The sequence below is a fragment of the Macaca thibetana genome, chromosome 1 (genome assembly GCF_024542745.1).
Source record: "Macaca thibetana thibetana isolate TM-01 chromosome 1, ASM2454274v1, whole genome shotgun sequence".
Lineage (NCBI taxonomy): Eukaryota > Metazoa > Chordata > Mammalia > Primates > Cercopithecidae > Macaca > Macaca thibetana.
Genome location: NC_065578.1, coordinates 116,294,897 through 116,315,079, shown reverse-complemented (window position 1 = coordinate 116,315,079; position 20,183 = coordinate 116,294,897). Strand labels below are relative to the sequence as shown.

The 20,183-nt window shown below is 43.3% G+C and overlaps 1 protein-coding gene across 2 annotated transcripts in view; it reads right to left on the bottom strand.

The window, feature by feature from the left end:
• The window catches only part of CD101 (CD101 molecule), a 36,412-nt gene that overhangs the window by 8,325 nt on the left and 7,904 nt on the right, over nucleotides 1-20,183 (bottom strand). For both annotated transcript variants that reach the window (XM_050748021.1, XM_050748011.1), the window contains exons 2-8: nucleotides 19,357-19,737; nucleotides 17,626-18,042; nucleotides 15,793-16,179; nucleotides 12,272-12,655; nucleotides 11,180-11,584; nucleotides 7,782-8,192; nucleotides 3,904-4,299 (exon numbers count right to left, since the gene is read on the bottom strand). In XM_050748021.1, coding sequence (XP_050603978.1) covers nucleotides 3,904-4,299; nucleotides 7,782-8,192; nucleotides 11,180-11,584; nucleotides 12,272-12,655; nucleotides 15,793-16,179; nucleotides 17,626-18,042; nucleotides 19,357-19,737 — 2,781 coding nt within the window. The remainder of the gene's footprint in view (nucleotides 1-3,903; nucleotides 4,300-7,781; nucleotides 8,193-11,179; nucleotides 11,585-12,271; nucleotides 12,656-15,792; nucleotides 16,180-17,625; nucleotides 18,043-19,356; nucleotides 19,738-20,183) is intronic.

Here is a 20,183-nt window from a genome sequence, read left to right as displayed (position 1 = left end):
CAAGCTGGGATAGCCAGATAGAGAGCACGAAAAATCATCTGATAAGTGACCATAAGTAGCATATTATATTTGAACTGGATCTTGATAACACATAGACCTGGTATTCATCAGGAGTGCAATTACACAGTGATTCAGTAAACATTTGAGCATCCCCTATGTGCCAGGCACTGTGCTAGTGCTACAAATGAGACACTCATCATCTTTGCCTATAGTATAGTCTAGCAGTGTGACAGATGTTAAACAGGTAACTGCAGGTGTGAGGGCTAAAAGAATAAGGGAAGTCTCTGAGGCAGTGGCAGTTAAGTTGCTGGGTGAGAGTGTTGACCAGGGAAAGATGGCATGCAGGAGCATTCCAGAAAGGAGATGGCGCATGCATGGTGAGATGTTGGACTGTCAGTCGTATCTACTCTTCTATTAATCCTTCCTTTTCTTCCTTTCCTTCCTTCCTTCCTTCCTTCTTTCCTTCCTTCTCTCTTTCTCTCTTTCTTTCTGCTGGCTTTCTCCCCTCTAAAACATAAATGTGCTCAAATCTGTACCATCTTCAAACCAAAACAGAAAAAAAGCAAAACTAAAACACTTTCACTTTTTCTGGATAACTTTTGCCATTTTATTTTCTTCTCTCTTCCCCTTGACATCAAAGCTCTTGAAAGCGCAATCTGCATTAATGGGCCCACTCTCCCCTCCTCAACTTGCTGCAGTCTGACTTCCCTGATTACTTTTCTGTAATTGTTCCACAATGTCAAATCCAGTGGATACTTTCCCACTGTTATCTTAATCAACCTCTTTGCAAGAGCTGAGTCTGTCAACTCTCCTCACCCTCTTGATACCCTCTCTGCCTTTAGTGTCTGTGGTACCACCAAATCCTGATTCTCTTCCCAGCAACCTATCACTCCTATCAGTCTCCTTCACAGGCTCTCCACTCCCTGAGAAACGGTAGTTTATCCCAGAGCTCCACCCTTGGGCATCATTATTGGCTACCAATGGATGACTTCTAATCTACAACTCCGGTGCAGATCCCATTTGGAAGTCTTGAGTTCTATTGGACAGATCTTTATCAATAACTCACAGGTACTCTGAACTCAATTCCAGCCCAACTTATTCAAAACTGAACTAATCTTCCCCTCCAAACTCCTGTCATATATTACCTTGCTTGGTAAATGGCCCTACTATCCATCTAAGCTAGAATCCAGATGTTAATCCTTAATTCTCTCTTTCTGCTCATTTGCCCTCTATATACAATGAATCGGCCTCTAAATCCTGAAGATGACATCTCCTAATACCTAATGCCTGTTCTTTTCTTAGTCATCATGGGTACTGCCTTAGCTCAGGCCTTCACCTTTTCCCAACTGGGTTTCCAACATTTCATATACTTCTCCCTGCACTGTTGGCCTCCCCTCCAATTCTTTATTTATTTATTTGAGACAGACTTTCACTCTTGTTGCCCAGGCTGGAGTGCAATGGCATGATCTCAGCTCACCGCAACCTTCCCCTCCTGGGTTCAAGCGACCCTTCTGCCTCAGCCTCCCAAGTAGCTGGGATTACAGGCATGCACCACCACGCCCGGCTAATTTTTTGTATTTTTAGTACAAACGAGGTTTCTCCATGTTGGTCAGGCTGGTCTCAAACTCCCAAAGTCAGGTGATCTGCCTGCCTCGGCCTCCCAAAGTGCTGGGATTACATGCGTGAGCCACAGTGCCCGGCCTCCAATTCATTTTAATGTGGGAACTTTCTTTTTTTTTTTTTTTTTTTTTTTGAGATGGAGTCTTGCTCTGTTGCCCGGGCTGGAGTGCAGTGGCCGGATCTCAGCTCACTGCAAGCTCCGCCTCCCGGGTTTACGCCATTCTCCTGCCTCAGCCTCCCGTGTAGCTGGGACTACAGGCGCCCGCCACCTCGCCCGGCTAGTTTTTTTTGTATTTTTTAGTAGATACGGGGTTTCACCGTGTTAGCCAGGAAGGGCTCGATCTCCTGACCTCGTGATCCTCCCGTCTCAGCCTCCCAAAGTGCTGGGATTACAGGCTTGAGCCACCGCGCCCGGCCTAATGTGGGAACTTTCTAAAAGGAAAACCTGATCATGTCACTTCCCTGCTTAAACTTTTTCAGTGACACTCCACCACTGTCATGATAAAGTTCTTCCTTCTTAGCTTCATAATCACATTTGGGATCTATCTGTACCTTCTCCACCTCACTGGTCTCATCTCTTGCTATTGTACCATAGAGACTGCAGTTCCTGCCATTCTCAATGACCAGGAGTTCCCTGAATATAACATGAAATTTTACATCTTATTATCATCTTGCATACTCTTTCATTTTCCTAAAATAAGTTTCTTCCTTTTCATGAGCCCCAGACTCTGGGGAACCTTCCCAGATCGCCTCCCTACCTAGCCCTTCACTCCAGCCCTGCCTCTGTTGTTCCCATAGTCTACGGGAAATACCTCTTTGAAGACACCTATTATGTTGGACTTGATTTCTCCCACTGGACTCTAAGCTCTGTGGGAACAGACTCTGTATATACACTTTTGTGCCCTCAGAACCTCATATAGTTATTTATTAAACAAGTGCCATTATTTTGTCACATAGATGTACACATGTAGATGTGTGTATACCTGTGTGTATGTGTATGTGCCGCATGTTTGGAGGCATAAGGGGAGAAGGAGATTACATTTGCTGAGTACTGACCATGTGCCAGGCACTGTACTGGATACTTTATATATATATTTATATTATGATCTTCATTTTATAGCAAGCTGAGGCTCACAGCAAGTAACCAGAGTATGATTTCATAGCTGGTATTGGTAGTAGAGCTGTGATTGGAGCTTAGGCTGGTCTGATTCCAGCCCCTGGGATTTTTTATCACCCACACTGCCTCCCTGACTACCAGAAAGGAACAGCAGGTAGAGGAGCCCAGATGCTACATTACAGGGATTTCCTTGGAAATCCTCAACATTCATTACCCTCAAAACCCTCAGTTTGTCATGACAAAGGCTTTCTGAAGAATACAAAGGCCACTCAATTTTTAATGTTTTCTTTCCAGGTTTATCTTTTAAAAACCATATACCTGTTTTACAAGGATCTCACAAAGATTAACAATATGTATGCTATGAAGGATCCCATCTGCCTCAGAGAAGACATGCTTTTCATCACAGACTGTATACTTTTTACGGTTCTTATCTATTTATTCTACTGCAAAAACTGCCGATTCTACAGAGTCTATGAATTCCACTGGGAAAACATGTACGGAATGTGCTCACAAGTATGGGACTTCCTGTAATTGTTGGAAAGAAAAAAAAAAGGCTGATAGAAAAAACATTTCTGCCTGGCACTCAGGAGAAAACTTCGCTGAAGAATGAACACGGAAAAACAATGATGGACCCTCTCAAGGAACAAATTGGATAGCCTCACCTTCCCCTCTGGAAGCCCTGCTGGGCTGGGATGCACCTATCCCTACTTCTTAGATGTTCCCATATGTTCTCAACAGCATTCTGTCCTTCCCAAGGAGTGTCACTAAAGCTAGCTGGTGTCTAAGGATTGTTACCTTTATTGATGATTTTCCCTTTATGCTTCCTGGTGTCTGGCACCAAGACCACACCCCTACTTCTCCAATGGCCCTTTCCCTCAGTAAGCTGAGCTTATTGCTCACCTCCCACCCTCTCCTTGAACCCCAGCAGAAAGACATGGACCTGTCAGATGCTCCTGATACTTAAGCGTCTGTGCCAAAACCTCATGTGAACCTTGTTTGTTCAAATGAGTTACTATTGAGAGAGATAGCAAAGTCATCTTCTTTAGGGAACCTGAAAATTGTCTTCAGTCTGAAGAAGGAGCAAAAGATAGGTGAGAGGGAGGGCATAAGAGGAGAGCCATGTATCCTCCTGACCATGAGCTCACGGTAGATAAACCCCCGGTTACCTGAAGGCAGCACCGTGAGCACCATCCGCTGTGACTCATCGGATGCTTGATTAATCCACTTGCTTGGGTGTCCATGGAGCTGCCACTCTGCCACCCTACACCAGTACATTCCTGCATCCTCCATCTCCACCTGATGAAGCTTCAGGACAAAGTCTGTAGGGGATGAACGGTAACAGTGCAGGTGCCTCCTAAGCCCCTCTTCCCCATACTCCAGCAAGCCATCATGTTGCAAGTGCACCAGCATTTTACTTCCAGAGTTTTCTCTGTTCCAGTACCACATCACAGAGTACAGAGCGACTGGGCTGCCTACACTCTCCAGGCTGCAGTGGATGGCCACCTCTCTGTGCTCGGTCACATTTTCGGTCCAGTACACTTTGGAGACACGTACCTTACTTCCTAGACAATAAAATGGCAGTAAATTAGAGAATGCAGATGTTCAGATTGGATACCACCTCTGAAAAATCTAGTTCTCACTGGGAAGCTCTTATATTCTTTAGACATCAGTGCATTTATTTTATTTTTATTTTTTGAGACAGAGTCTTGCTTTGTCACCCAGGCTGGGGTGCAGCAGCACGATCTCGGCTCACTGCAACCACTGCCTCCTGGTTTCAAGCAATTCTTCTGCCTCAGCCTCCCAAGTAGCTGGGATTACAGGTGTGTGCCACCATGCCCAGCTGATTTTTTGTATTTTTAGTAGAGACGGGGTTTCACCATGTTGGCCAGGTTGCTCTTGAACTCCTGGCTTCAAGTGATCTGCCCACCTCAGCCTCCCAAAGTGTTGGGATTATAGGCGTGAGCCACGGCGCCTGGACACATTCATTTTAATCCTTGTCCTTGGTCCCTGTTTTTCACATTTGCCAGAACATTCTCTGCTAGGAATGAAACCAGTCTCTTTCCTTCTTTAGCCCAACTGCTTGCCTGCTGGACCCTGCCATTGAAAACCACACAGCTGCTGCAGGGCCCTCTGCCTGCTGCTTTTATTTATCCTTGATTCACTCCTCCTCTACTTCCCAAAGTGGTCGTTCACAACTTTTAGCAGCTCCCTCAAGCCATGTATTCCACCAGGACCCCTCATTCTTAGCAAATTACTCTCCTCCCATCCACCCAGACATTACCTGGGTGTAGATGCAGAAAGAGAGGAGGCCATCCGAGAGACTGAACATTTGATGCAAGTGTTAGAAAGCCATCCAAGGGAACTATTTAGATGATTGGATTAGACTAAGTTTTAAACAGATTTTGACATTTACCTTTTTCCCCCTTGCTAACCAGCAGGTGAGGATTTAGAATGAAGGCTAAAGTAGTTACAAACAAAATAAAGAAATTATAGCGTGCATTACTACAATTCTACTACAAACACATTTATTTATTTATTTATTTATTTATTTATTTATTTATTTATATATTTTTGAGATGGAGTCTCACTCTGCCGCCCAGGCTGGAGTGCAACGGCACAATCTCAGCTCACTGCAACCTCTGCCTCCCGGGTTCAAGTGATTCTCCTGCCTTAGCCTCCCAAGTAGCTGGGATTACAGGCAGGGGGCTAATTTTTGTATTTTTAGTGGAGACGAGGTTTTACCATGTTGGCCAGGCTGGTCTCGAACTCCTGACCTCAGGTGATCCACCCGCCTTGGCCTCCCAAAGTGCTGGGATTATAGGCATGAGCCACTATGCCTGGCCCTAACACATTTATTAATCTGTCTTTAAGAGAATAATTCTGTCTGATCTTGGACTCTTTCTTAGTTACCATGTTTACTCTCTCCTTCATGGAGAAGCACATGGAATATTAGCTTATGTGATACTGTTGCTGTTTCCTTGCCTCAAGTTACTTCCTATTTTATTGTGATCTGGCTTCCAATCCCATCACTATACTTGGTCAGGGCCTAATTTCCCAGTTCAAGGGACCCTCTAGTCCTTTTCTCTATGTGGTTTTTGTTACTGGAGTCCATTTTCTCCTTGAAATTGACTTCTTTTTTTCCTATCTCAGATAAAATATCCTTCTTACAACTCTGACCAGTCATTCTCAGCATCTTTCTGGGGCCTCTTCGTTAACTTGTTCCCTAGACGACGTGCACAACCAGAAGTCCACAGCCACGCCAAGCCCACAGGTATGTTCTGCTGGACACTTGCAGTATTTTAAAAGAACTAGGCCAGGCGCAGTGGCTCATGCCTATAATCCCAGAACTTTGGGAGGCCAAGGCAGGTAGATCACGAGATCAGGAGTTTGAGACCAGCCTGGCCAATATGGTGAAACCCCGTCTCTACTAAAATTACAAAAATTAGCTGGGCATGGTGGTGCACGCCTGTAGTCCCAGCTACTCTGGAGGCTGAGGCAGGAGAATTGCTTGAACCCGGGAGATGGAGGCTGCAGTGAGCCAAGATCACACCACTGAATCCAGCCTGAGTGACAGAGCCAGACTGTCTAAAAAAAAAAAAAAGAAGTGAATTAGTTGTGGACATTCTCAAACTGGGAGATGTTACCAAAAAAGATTTTAGGCATCTGTAGATATGCAAAAAGATCTGACAACACGGAGTCCACATTTGTACATGGGAGGCACTTGAGCTAAGCAGTGGCTGCCTCCTGACGAGGGGCATGCACATGTGGTCAAGGGTTTGGCATGGATGACTGGGAGACAGAATGCCAATCACACAGATGGGAAATGCAGAAGTACAAATGAGCATGGTGAGATGGCAGAGATGCTAAGTGCAATTCAGGGCATGCTGAGTATGGGGGCATCCAAGTAGAAATGTACAGCAGGCAGTTGGGTATGAAGGCTTGGAGCTCAGGAGATCAGGACTAAGCACAAAATCTCAGGGTTATCATCCAGAACGTGGTAGTTGAAACCAGGGCAGTATTTAAGAAATTCTGAGGAAAGCAGAGAATAAGAAGCAAAACAGGCCCAGGATCTGTCCCTGAGGAACACATGCATTTAGCAGGGAGAAGAAGGGGCTTGAAGAACATAGAGAAGGGAAGCCAGAGGGCAGGAAGAGATCCCATACCAAGCTGCTGTTTTGCCCTTGTTGTCCCACCAGACTGGGAGCTCCTTAAGGGGCAGGGCTGTGCCTTCTTTATCTTTGTATTCCATTGCCTAATACATAGTAATGCTGAATTATCATCCTTTTTTTTTTTTTTTTTTTAACATTACCTTGAAAATAATATTTTAAGCACCAGATTAGATCAACTTCTCTGCATTGTGCTGTTGGATCTTGGCCAGTTCCCGAACCTTGGCTGTGACATTCATTTAATTTTAATCAACACTGGAGGTGACCTAACCTATGCTGAGAGACCTAATCAACCCTGCCCACATTTAGACAGCAGCACTCTTAGACCAGTGCGGAACTTCCATTGCATTTTTAAAGATCTCCTGAGGAAGAGGAGACTCCTTCAGTAAGCCATTCCAACAGTTAACTACTCTTATTTGCCTTATGTTTAGGCAGCTAAATGTTGAGAAGCAATTTCTCCACACATCCCCATAGAGTTGTACAGTTTCTGTTCACAGTGGGAGAAATATGCTTCGTATTACTCTTTCTCTGCCAAATTACAGTAGAGCCCCACTGGAATGACACAGCTTGCTATTATAGAGATCTGGAGATACCATACCCTGGGTAGCTGCATAGACTAGGCTGCCAGGCTGAGAAGCGAACCAATCAAAGGGATCTTGCTTCTGCCTCAGCTCCCCAAAACCTCAGATTGAATCACCTTAAGTGACCTCCCCTCCTCTGGTGGACTACCCGGTCCTGCAGTCATTTGTAGGTGGACACTGTTCCTATGACTTTAGGTCATATTTTTACTCCCACATAATCACTCCATAGAAGAGCTGCCCAAGAAAAAACAGCCATCGGACAGACAGACATGGTGAGGATACACCCTCAAGGTTTACCTGTGGGCTTGAGTTTCAATTCTGTTAGTCCTGACTTCTTTTCTCCAAGCTTGTGCCAAGTGCCATTTGTAGACAGGAGCCATTCCTCCACAGCACAGTGATATTTGCCCTGATCGCTGTCTTCCACATTCAGAATGTGCAGCTGAAATAAGTCTTGGGAAACCTTCTCAGTATGAAATTTTTGTTTTCTCCATGGGGTGTGAAACTCATCCCCAGTTTTTATAACATTGGTTTGGTCCACCTCCAGGATCTTTAGCCAGGAGGCATTAGTGGAAATAGGAGAAAAATACCAAATGATGGCTAACTGAAGGTTTCCACTGGACCGGGACAAGATGCTACATTCTATATCAGTGTTGGAGTTGATGGAGAGCTCTTGGATTTGACTCCTTGAATTCACTTTTAGCTTGCTCTCTAAATTTAAAAAATGGAAACAGTTACTTTGCTACAAAACAGAAAGTTAAGGTAGTAGAGACATTAGAGGTCAAGTATGACACTGCATCCTCCCGCCATCATATGGGTGAACTCCCTCTACCGTAGCCCCGCTCACTGCTCATCCAGCTTTTGAACAACATCACTAGCTGACAAGGCAGCCCACTTCATCTTTGGACAGCTCTGCCACTCCAGAATGCTTTCTGATATCAAGTTGAATTTTATCTCTTCATGACTAGTCCTAGTGCTACCTGTGCTTGGTAGGGGTGGTGTGGCAGAGGGAGTGTCACACAGACAAGCCCAGTATCTCTCTTCCACATGATACTGCTTCAGTATTTAAGCACAAGCATCTCTTCTGTCATATTTCATGTATCAGATTGGGAGAAAGTGGCCCTATTAATGCTGTGTTTGTGTGTTTAATATGCAGAGTACTTCTGGATTCACAATTTTCAAACTCTAGTTGTATCTGCCTTCAAACATGGGTAAACAAAAGGAAGTTGTACATGAGTGATTAAAACTGTGTGCATCTTTGCAGCCACTTAACTGTGGAAATATCGTATGGATGTGGAGTCAACTAATCTTTGACCCCAGCAGCTTTTCTGCTTTGTCAGAAAGATGAGTGACCATCCTTGTTCCCAAATCTTCTTCTCACGTCTTGCTCACATCACCCACTCTACTTTTGTAACTGCTTATTGGTGTTGCCAGTAGGTCTCTTTACTCTTCCTTCAGCAAACATTTATGAAGCACACACTATATTATGTGCCAGACAATTCCAGGCCCTGTGGATATCTTCCCTCAGTGGCTCACACTCTAGAGGGAGACAAGTACAGGGACAGAGGCTTAGAGATGGTGCCAAGTGCCATTTGTAGACAGACAGCCACTCTACCACAGCACAATGATATTTGCCCTGATCGCTGTCTTCCGCATTTAGAATGTGGAGCTGAAATAAGTCTTGAGAAACCTTTCTCAAGTGTGAAATTTTTGGTTGTTTTGTGTGAGATGGAGTCTTGCTCTGTCACCCAGGCTGGAGTGTACTGTCATGATCTTGGCTCACTGCAACCTCCACTTCCTGTGCAGAGTGATTCTCGTGCCTCAGCCTCCTGAGTAGCTGGGACTACAGGTGCACACCACCACGCCTGGCTAATTTGTGCATTTTCAGTAGAGACGGGGTTTCACTATGTTGGCCGGACTGGTCTCAAACTCCTGACCTCAGGTGATCCGCCTGCCTTGGCCTCCCAAAGTGTGGGATTACAGGTGTGAGCCACCTCTGGCCTCAGTGTACAATTTTTGTTCCTCATGTCCCTCATGTTAAGACAGAGGTATGTAGAAGTGCCTATCTGAGCACACAGCAGGGTCTCCTAGCCCAAATACAGGAGTGAGGGGAGACTTCCTGGAGGGATAATTCTGAGCTGAGTCTTAAGGGTTTATAGGAATTATTCTGATAGAGAAGAGGTTAAGGATTTCTGCACAAAAGATGCAACTTGACCAAAGATTTTGAAAGTGAGAGGGAACATGGACTATTGAGGAGCTGCAAGTAATTCAGTGTGACTGAAGCTCAAATTCACGATGGAAAGTTGAAGGAGATGATGCTGGAAAGACACAAATGTACCAGATGATAAAGGGCCTTGCATGTCACACTATGGGAGTTTAGATACAAGGTGAACATAAGAGTTGTGATGACTCAGGTTTTCAACTTGGGTCACTGATGGGGAGTGGGGACATAAGGGGCAATGTAGAAGGAAGAGCTTTGGATGATAATGGGGGGTTTATGTTTTGACATAATGAGTGCAGACATGTCTTGGAGACAGCTGGATATATGAGTCTGGAGATCAGAAGAGAAATTGGTCAAGATAATGAATTTGGGAGTTGTGAACATACAGGTTGTATCCATAGGTAGGGATGAGTCCACTGCAGGAAAGCGTATAGAATGAAAAGAGATCAAAGCTAAGAATAAAATCCAGAGAAACTATTTTCTTTAAAGAATAAATCAGTGGAGGAGAAAATCTTGTGTCATGGTGCCAAGGAAAAAGGAAGTTTCAAGAAGACAGATTGGGGCAGCAGTTGCAAATACCACAGAGAGGACAAATTAATTAAGCATGAATTCAAGAACAAGGGGATCATTACTATTACCAAAAATGTTGCACAGCGGCAGCGAGAATGACAGCGACCACGTTTGAGCATCATCTTGGTATGTCAGGTACTCGGCATGTTATATATGTCACCATATTTAAATTGCACATTAACAATTACAGATCAGGTAACTAAGGCTTGAGCAGATTAGGTGGCTCATCCAAAGCTGTTCTGCTATCCAGTGATTGTCAGATCTAAATAATTCAATGTCTCTCCATCACTCTGTCCTAAGAGAATGCAGACTATGAGACAAAAGATACATGACACAGCAGAACTTTGCCTAGGTGGTATCTCACTTTTATCTCCTGTGCTGTATTATCAGTTGATGAGATGGATTATATGTGATTGTAATAATAAATTTTCTGACTCTTATACATTAACACCTTACAAATAAGTAGGTGGATGTATTCCAGTGGAATTTACCTTATCCCTACCACCAGCAGAGACATTGCAAATGTTTACTAACTGGTAAGGCCTGGACCGTGACCAATCCAAAACGTATCTTCTCCCCCGGAGCCAGGTCCTAGAGGCCCCCTGCTGTGCCACGTGGTACCCTTTAGTTGCTGGATGGTGGGAACTTAGAGGAAAATGGGGAATGGATAGAGAGCAGCAATTAGCTGACATGGAAGGTATTTCAATGTTTTAACCACCAGTATGGCCAACCCGTGCATACTAACTCAATGTTGACCTGGGTATCATTCATGATGTGGTGCTTACTTAGATAGAACAAATATGGGAGAAAGTATTTTATGTTTTCTTGTTATAACTTACCCAGAATGGGAGGCTTGCTATTTATTTGTTTGTTTTTAAAGCAGGGATTAATTTCAAGTCACACTTACCTGGTAAAGTGACCGCTATTCTCAATGGGTGAGAGATGGCAGAAGCTCTCGGAGGGTGGTTGTTGTATAGGGAATTTCTGTCATAAATTTCTACTTTACACTGATACACTCCTGTCTCTTCCTCAGTGGCATCATGCACCAGGAGTTGTGAACGAAATAAAGACTGTGAAACTTTCGTCTTCTTATGGAACTGGGATAGGAAATTCCCCCATTCAATAGTGCCATTGTGGGTGATTCGAATAAGCTGGTGGAAGACGTGAGAGCTAGCTGGCCGGAACTGCCACGTCACAGTGAGTGGCACCTTGAGGTCAGAGTAACCAGTCCCCAAGACGCAGGACAGGTCAAAGGTGTTGGTTAACGTCACTTGTGGCTGACGGCTCATCAGACTAACTTGTAAACTTGACTCTAGACAGAAAAATGAAACATAATTTCTAATATATGTACCAGATTAAAATACAGCACTTTCAGGTTTCTCTAGTTGCCACCTCTTTGAGTAGGACCATGCATTTGTACATCTGGAGTTTTATATTTTATAGAGTAGAAGTTGATTCTCAGTACAGTCTGTCCTGAACTCTGACCTCAATTTTGCAAAGTTGATCCTCTTCTAAGACTGTTCCCAGCAGCCACAACAAATAGGCAGTGTTTCCCCAATCTGCTACTTAGACAGCTGCTGCTGAGTGGGTGGAGCACTCCCCACCCCAGATGTCTGGCCTCCTTCCCTTACCCCCATGCATGGGTTCAGTATCAGAACCCTTTTTTTTGCACATGCTCCAATGGGCTCTGCAATCCCAGGGCTGCAGCTCTCAAAAGCCAGAAGATATGAGGCTCAGCTATACTCATCTATAAGCTGATTCATAGGGTTTTGTTTTTAACTTTGAACAACAATTTACAAGCTGCACCCTAAAGATGATCTTTACAAAGATGAAGAAACTTTAAAGATTGATTGACAGAGAGGGTAGCCAGAGACTATGCTCTGTGTCCTAGGGTACACATACCATCACTGGGAGATTCAGGATAACACGCAATCCAATTCCACTGCAGAATGAATTGAGTGATATACAGGTGCAGAAAAGGACTTCCTCTGACACTTACCCAGAGACTTTACAGTAACTGAAATCTTCTGAGTCCAGCTCAGATCTCTGGCCTGGTTCCGAGACTTCTCAGATACTCTGCACTCATATGTGCCACTGTCTGTGATGGCAGTGAAGGTGATCTCCAGCTGGAAGGTGGCCCAGTCCACTTTCTCCAACCTTGTGTTGCCATGGTAACCGGGTCCTCCATAGGAGGCACCCAGCTGCACAATGCCATCCTGCCCCATGCCAGCCACAAACTCGGGCTGTGTCTGATCCTGTGGGATGTGCCACCAGCTCACAGACAGGGGACTTTCAGCTCCACCAGCCTTACAGAGAAGGGCGAGGGTCTCTCCTTCCCACACAACTTGCTGCTTGTTCTTGATAGACACGACCACACTTCTTGCTGTTACAGATTATAGAAGAAAAAAACTGTTTTAGGTAAATAAGAAATTTTCTAAAATACAGTGAAATCTCATTAATTAGGACTTGACTAGTTTGTGACAAGTCAAATCGGGCTGTTTCCTCTTGCACCACCCTCCGGCAAAAGATTTGCCAAACACTTAAATAGTGGAAACAAGATAGCAGAAAGAATATCGGAGGATGTATTTACCCTTAAACAATTTATTTATTTCTAAAGACTGGGTCTTGCTCTGTTGTGCAGGCTGGAACACAGCACTGTGATCTTAACTCACTGCAACCTCAAACTCCTTGGCTCAAGCGATCCTCCTGCCTCGTGCCTCAGTAGCTGGGACTACAGGCACGTGCCACCACGCTGGCTAATTTTTAAATTTTTTGCAGAGATAGGGTCTCTCTTTGTTACCTAGGCTGGTGTTGAACTTCTGGCCTCAAGCAATCCTCCTGTCTCAGCCTCCTAAAGGGCTGGGATTACAGGCATGAGCCACTGTGCCCAGCTTACTTAAGCCATTTATCACTTGCACGTATTTTTTATTAGTTTGTTAAATCAACTCTTCCTTAAGGATATCTAGTTGGCCAAACATCTGGTAATGTTTTAGTATATTAATTAGGGTAGATATAAGAGCCTGAAAGTAATAAAGCTGTGTTTATTTAAATTTTTAGTTTTTTAGAATTCGGACCTTCAGAATTCAAAAAGATCTTCCTCTTTCTTATCTTTCCCTAATCAAGCTAATTGGTTTAGTAAGTGTTTTGAATGAGGAAGAAACATTGTTAATTACATCTCTGTTCACAATATTACTATAAAAAACAATTACTTGGGGGGAAAATACATGTATATATACATATACACGTTGTTGTAAACAGAGAGGCTTCTTATGTCTAAACTACAGTGTAAAACCATAAATGTAAATCTGACTCTCAGATGGGAAATTCAAGTCATCATTCAACAAACACATTCATTCAACAAACATGAATTCTGCAAGGTCTTGTCCTGGTTGCTTTGTGAGCAATGTAGAGATACAGCAGGAGATTGTACATTCTAGGCAGCCCAGCACTAATTTAAGGCCACGGCTCCTGGAGTCAGAATTGCCCTGGGCAACATATTTGACCTCTCTGAGCCTCAGTTTTCTTTTCTGTAAAAATGAAGATGATAATAGTGCTCACCTTGCTGCATTGTTGAGAAGACTGAACAAATGGCACATGCAAAGAGCTTAGCCTGGATGGCTAGGGAAAGTACTTAGTAAAGGTTAGCTGCTAGCATTAGTGTTTAATGATAGGCTCTGGCAAAAGCAGAGGTAATTCAAAGCAAAAGAGGAAAATAAAATAGAACTGGCATTAGAAATCTAAATAGGATCTAAATGAATTTGCAAATTGTTCTTCCCTGCGGAGGAAGGAGTTCAGTCTTTGACTGTTTTATGCATACATATACATAAGTAACAAAGACAGAATGAAGGTTAATGTCCATAAATATGTTTTTTAAAAGAGCAAATCTGCTTTCAAATTTAATTTTTTTCAAGTTAAAAATAGACTCATAACTGAAGTTTAGAAATTGGAGGGGAAATTATTACTCATAATCTCACCACTTTAAGATAACCATGATGATTAGTTTAAACTAACATGATTTTTTTTTTTTTTTAAATGATGTTTCCTTAGTTCATTGTGGCCATTACTGCCTTTTGGTAAGAAGTAATAAACTTACGAAATGTATGTAAGTTACACATTCACAACGGTAATAGGTGATTAAAATATTCATAAATGATGAAATGTTGCTAATACTTCGAGTAACGTTTGACTTTCAAAACAGAATGCTAAATAAGATCCTTAATAAATTTGCTAATAACTTTTTCTGCGTCTACATAGTAAGCCCAGTGTAGACTCCAGCCTATACAAAGAACTATTTTTAGTTTTAGAAGATGACCCTATTGATAGGATTATCAGCTGTGTACCCTGAAGTTCCCCTTTGGGTGAAATTCCCACATACCAGGTTTACAAAAGCCTGCAGATATGTTCCAGAGAAGGCTGAGATGCATAAAGCAGAAACTTACCTCTGCATAAATATGTAAACCCTACCTATATTGTTTTTCCTTAATTCTAGAAAGTCAGACCAAATGTTTAGTGTGAAAGCGAACACAACACACCTCCTGGCCTGCCACTCAAGGCCAAATCAGTGCATCTTCATTCCTAGTAAATGGCGTATTGGAGAACATGAAAGGAAAATTTATCTATCTTTGGAGATGTCTCCAATAAGCCAGTGCAACAAGGACATCTTTATTTTCAGCTCAGTTTTTAAACATTTAAAACATTAAAAAAATTTGGGGGCAATTAATCTTTCTGGACTTTGAATTTAAACCCAGCCTAGTGAATCCTTATATTAGTTGTAGATTTGTCTGTTTTTCTCCACACAAAAGGCAATGATTATTCAAACATGTTTAAAGTCGCCCAACCTTCATAAAGTAAAGGTAAACTGCGTGGTTTCCTCAGTTCTGTGCTTGCAGACACTCAGAACCATTTGGACCGGCGTCTCACCACATCACAGCAAAATGCAGAGGATGGAGTCTGCCCACTATCAATTACCTCTTCGTTTCTTACTGTGAGTCAGAATTATGACTAAGTACTATCTCCCACACCAGGTTGACATAGTAGGAGATTAACAGAAGGCAATTGAAAAATGCCAGCAGAGTCTCAAGGTAGGATAACATGGGTGTTCATTCCCCAGGAAGGAGGACAAAGTGTAGCTTTTTACTCTTAACCTATCCATATCACACATACACACACACACACACACACACACACACACACAAGGCAGAGGGCTTAGACTCTAAGCCAGCAAGAAGGAACTTAAAGACCATCTAGTTGTGTGCCATCATTTTACAGATGAGGGAGCTGAGACTTAGAGACGTAAAGTGGTGTGTTCATGGTCGCAGCCTAAGTAATGACTCAGGAATAGGACTCTGGTCTCCAGCTAGTTTGGGTGCCTTCCTTTACTCCACTCCACTCCACCTCCAATATGATCTGATTGAAACCTGCTCTTCATGAAGATCCCCATTGTATCCACAAAGGGGTCTTCTACTGACGAGGGGGCATCTGAAAGCAGCCCAGTGCATGCCGGGTCTTGACTTCACATACCTGCTGGCTTCCTCAGGTGCACGTGGCTGTCTGGTGACTGCTTTCTCTGAAGCACCTGCCAGGAACCTGTGCGTGTTCTCGTGACCTCTGCTACCACACATCTGTAGGTGCCTTCATCCTCTGGGCCCAGAGAGAAGATCTTGAGAGAGAAAGCCTTGGGGCCTAACTTTGAGACCTGGAGCTCTCCTTGACTTGCTCTCTCTTTGTAGTCATTCTTCAGGCCCAGGACTCCACCAGCATCAATGTGAGCAATTTCAGTCCCATTGAAGAACCAAATGCCTTGAAGCTGTGGGTCATGGCCACTGCCTACAACCAGGCAAACCAGTTCTAAGGATTTCCCTTCAGCAAACAAGCTGTCAGCTGTAATGTTGACTTGAAAATCTTTCACTGGGAAACAAAAGCAAGGCAGGTATTTAGAGAGCCCACAGCCCCTGTCCTTTCAGCACAAGAGAGAGATGACACCCTCTGTGAGGATGCCACAGGGATCACATTTTATGTGAGAGTTCAGCTCTATACTGGTAGGTAAACCAAAAAAAAAAATCCTTAGAGTGAAAAACACTCATGACTCTTCCTTAAGTCACCTGGAAAGGGCAGTACACATGGTTTTCCGAATGCACTCTTAGTAAGCAAGATGAATGCACAAACGTATGATGCATATAGTAATGTATGCTTTTTAAATTAAAAATTAAAATATTGTATACTGAATTAAATAGATATATTAAATTAAATATTTTATACTGAATTGCTGTAAATTGTGATTTCTTAATGTCTTTTTTGGCTAAGAATCTCCAGCAGAATTTTCTGAAGTTAAAAAGCACATGTGATATTGCTCCATAGGACTCATGAGTGTAACTTGGATACTTGAGGCCAACAGGACAATTTTTAGTGGAACACAATAACACTCTTTTTAATAAAGAAAAAACTTTAATGATCCGCCATGGGATCATTGCTTTTAGCAATGGGTATACAGTATATGGCTTCGTAACCAATCCTGTTGGACAAAAGCCTATAGGGAGAGACCAAGAATCACAGACAAGGCCTTCATACTTGCTTTGACAAAAATGCCAAAAGATTATGAAAAGTGACAGCAGGCTGGGTGTGGTGGCTCATGCCTGAAATCCCAGCCCTTTGGGAGGCCGAGGCAGGAGGATTGCTTGAGCCCAGGAGTTCAAGGCCAGCCTGGGCAACATAGGAAGACCCTGTCCTTAAAAAAATTTTTTTAATTAAAAAAATAATAAAAAAGGAAAGTGACTGCATTCCAAGTTGGGAAAAGGGGCAGGTGGAAGGAAATCCTAGCACTGACGAAGACAAGGCTTCATGTTGGAAACTGGAGCTACTCTGAGGCCCAGCTGTCTGTGCTGAGTGGGCTTTGGAGAGAGACGGGCCTCCCTCTGAATACCAGCCCCACTCTCACCAGCTAGGTGGGCTTACGCAGCGCATCTAGCATGTCTGAGGTTCAGAGTCCTCATTTTTAAAATGGAGACTCAACTACTTGCCTCACAGGGTGGTTGTTACGACTAAATTAGATAACGTAGATAATGTGCGAACACAGAGACTGGCAAAAATGGTAACAAAACTACTTCCATGACTGGCTTGTGGAATCGATCTAACCATTGAGTAGACCTTATCCCATAAAGAATCTGGGCAGAGCCAAAACTGAATGTCCTCCCTCTTAGTTATGCTTCTCAGATGACAAAAATACAAAATCAAATCAAACTTTCTAGCCAATTTGTTTAGAGCCAACAAAGGATTAGAACGAAAATTAAAGCATACCTCATAAATACCCACTACCTAATACTAGTGTATTAATGAATTTCGTAGGAAGATAATTACCTGCTGGCTGGATCCTCAGAGTGGTTTGATCGGTCTGCTTTTTAGTGATGAACATCCAGGTTTCATCTGGATCCTGAATCCATTCCATTGCCTCACAGAACAGCTGACCCTGATCTGAGGATTGGAGCCTCTCTATGGACAGCCTGAACGTGGTGGCCCCCAGTTTGTTGAGCCGTACGTCACTGGCTGCAAACCGCTCTGTATACAAGGGCCCAGGGACCAATATAAAATCTTTGGAGAGAGAGAGAATCTCGGTGGCTTGGCTTCCTCCTCCATCCTGTGTTAGGTACCAGGTGACAGAGAGGTGTGTATGTTGGGCTGTGGCTTTTGATGCCTCACAGGTGAGGGCTAATGGCTCACCTTCCTCCTTACTGAGAGTCTGAGAACTCATGGTGGCAGAGAGGGTATCTGGAATAACTGGAAACAAAGGAGTGATAATAACGTGACTGGCCCAGTGCTTGTCCAGTGGGCCTCCTTAGGTGAAAATGGTGCCCCGAGCTACCATATGTAAAGCACACAGACTTCGAGTTGGTTTTCCACTTGCCATATGCCTTCCTATCCATGTGCTTTCTCTATTGCTAATGGGAACACTGGCATCTATGTACAGTCTACGGAACTTGGCAAAGTAAATGTCTCACCAATGAGTTGACCCTCACTTTGCTTCATTAGCATAGGCTGTAACCAATTTAGCTACTCAGACACAAAGCATGTATTTAAAGGGAGAAAGCACTGGGACAGAGAAACCTTAGATTCTGGTCCTACATCCGTCCCTATTACATGGACTTGGGCATGTCACTTCACCTCCCTGGGCCTTAACCTGCTCCTCTATAAGGCTCTGTAATAATGTAATAATGTCTGTTAAAATGTATCATTTAGAGCCCAAATGCATTCTTTACTAAAGTTTTGGTAACTGTCTTACTACCCTACCGTTCTTGTTTTCTTAAAATGAAATCACACAGCCTAAGCTTATATGAAAGCAACACTTAGATTTAATCAACCAATGTGACCAAGCATCTACTCAGTGCTAGCCACTGAGTTGCAGCTGAGGATGTGGTGGGAGAGAGGTATACAAACAGCCAGTTACCATATAACTGGATGCATGCTGATAGTAGTGGTATGAACAGACAATCTAAAAGAAACAAAAGTGGGAATTCTGCCCAAGCAGTCAAGATGAGTTCCACAGAAGAGGTAGTATCTAAACTGGGTCCTGAAGTATATGTAGGAGTTTGTTAAGCTGAAAAGGGGGTGATAGATATTCCAGGCAAAGGGACAAAGTGACAACTGCAAAGACTATGACCCTCTCCCAATATGTAAATATGCTAGAGAATGGTAGTTTGAGAATAATCATTTCTAAGTTAATGACTTATCACCTATGGTAGCAGCTCTCTTGTCAAATTACTCTTCTGCCTCCAAGCAGAGACAACACAGGGAGAACTCTCAAAGCTTTGTTGAATGCTGTTGCTATTAGCAACCTATGGATAGCTGTGGACAAGGCCTTGGGAAAACCACACACCATCTAAATATGTCAAAGATAATTGAGAAAAGAAACATAATTTTAGACAATAGGAGATACCCCCTTGTGACATATCTCCAAAATATCCACAAGGGTATATGGGCTCTTTTCCCAAAGAACATGGAACAATATAAAGCCAGGTCACGTTGCAAGATATTGTGATGGTGGAGACTCTGGCTTCTCAGGGGCTGGCGAGCAGAAGCGGACAAGCAGCTTACCAATTAGATTAGTCTTTGCACTGTAGCTCCCATAGTATTTCTCATCAGTGTTCGGTGTGTGACACTCATACTCGCCAGCATCCTTCATCTGGAGCTTTGAGATGTGCAACAAGACCGAGTTGCCCCGGACCCTCTCCACGTAGATGTCTCTGCTTCGCACCCGCTGCGTATATACTGCGTAAGAGAAGGCAGCATCCTTGGTGCTAATGATCTGGACTTCCTGGGTCGGGTTTGTTGGTAGGTAAACAGACCACTGGAAATGCTGCTCAGAAGGTCCCTGGTGGCCAGTTACATTGCAGCCAATGCTGACTGGGTAACCTTCAGCTCTAAACAGTGGTCCTTTCTGAACTGTTACTTCTCTCTGGCCAATGCTGAGCTTAGCTTGCAAGTAGGAGAAAGAAAGGGGAATAAAAAGAGATTAGTGTTTCAGTTCCCAGTGTACCACATTATGTATTTCCTTGTATTACAATTCTGGTAAATGAGATCTCAGGTTGTTAGCTATAATCAACTCAAACGTTCAACATCTTCTTCAGGCTGAGCAGCAGTGGAATTGCTTGATGAGTTAATTGTTCTTTTATAACTTTAACTTCTATAGTAATCTTCGGTCTCTTAAAAAAAGTTTAGCTTCATCAATGTAACATGACCACTTCTATAAAACATCTGCTTATCGAAGTGTACTTATTTTAAAGCAAATAAATGTATGATAATTTTACATTATTTTATGAAAAAATTTGGCATATACTTCCTCAAGCCTCAAATTCCAGGGTGCCTGCTGCCATTGTCGGGCAGTTTTCAGAGAAGTAGTTGCTGGAGACGCAAAGTCTAGG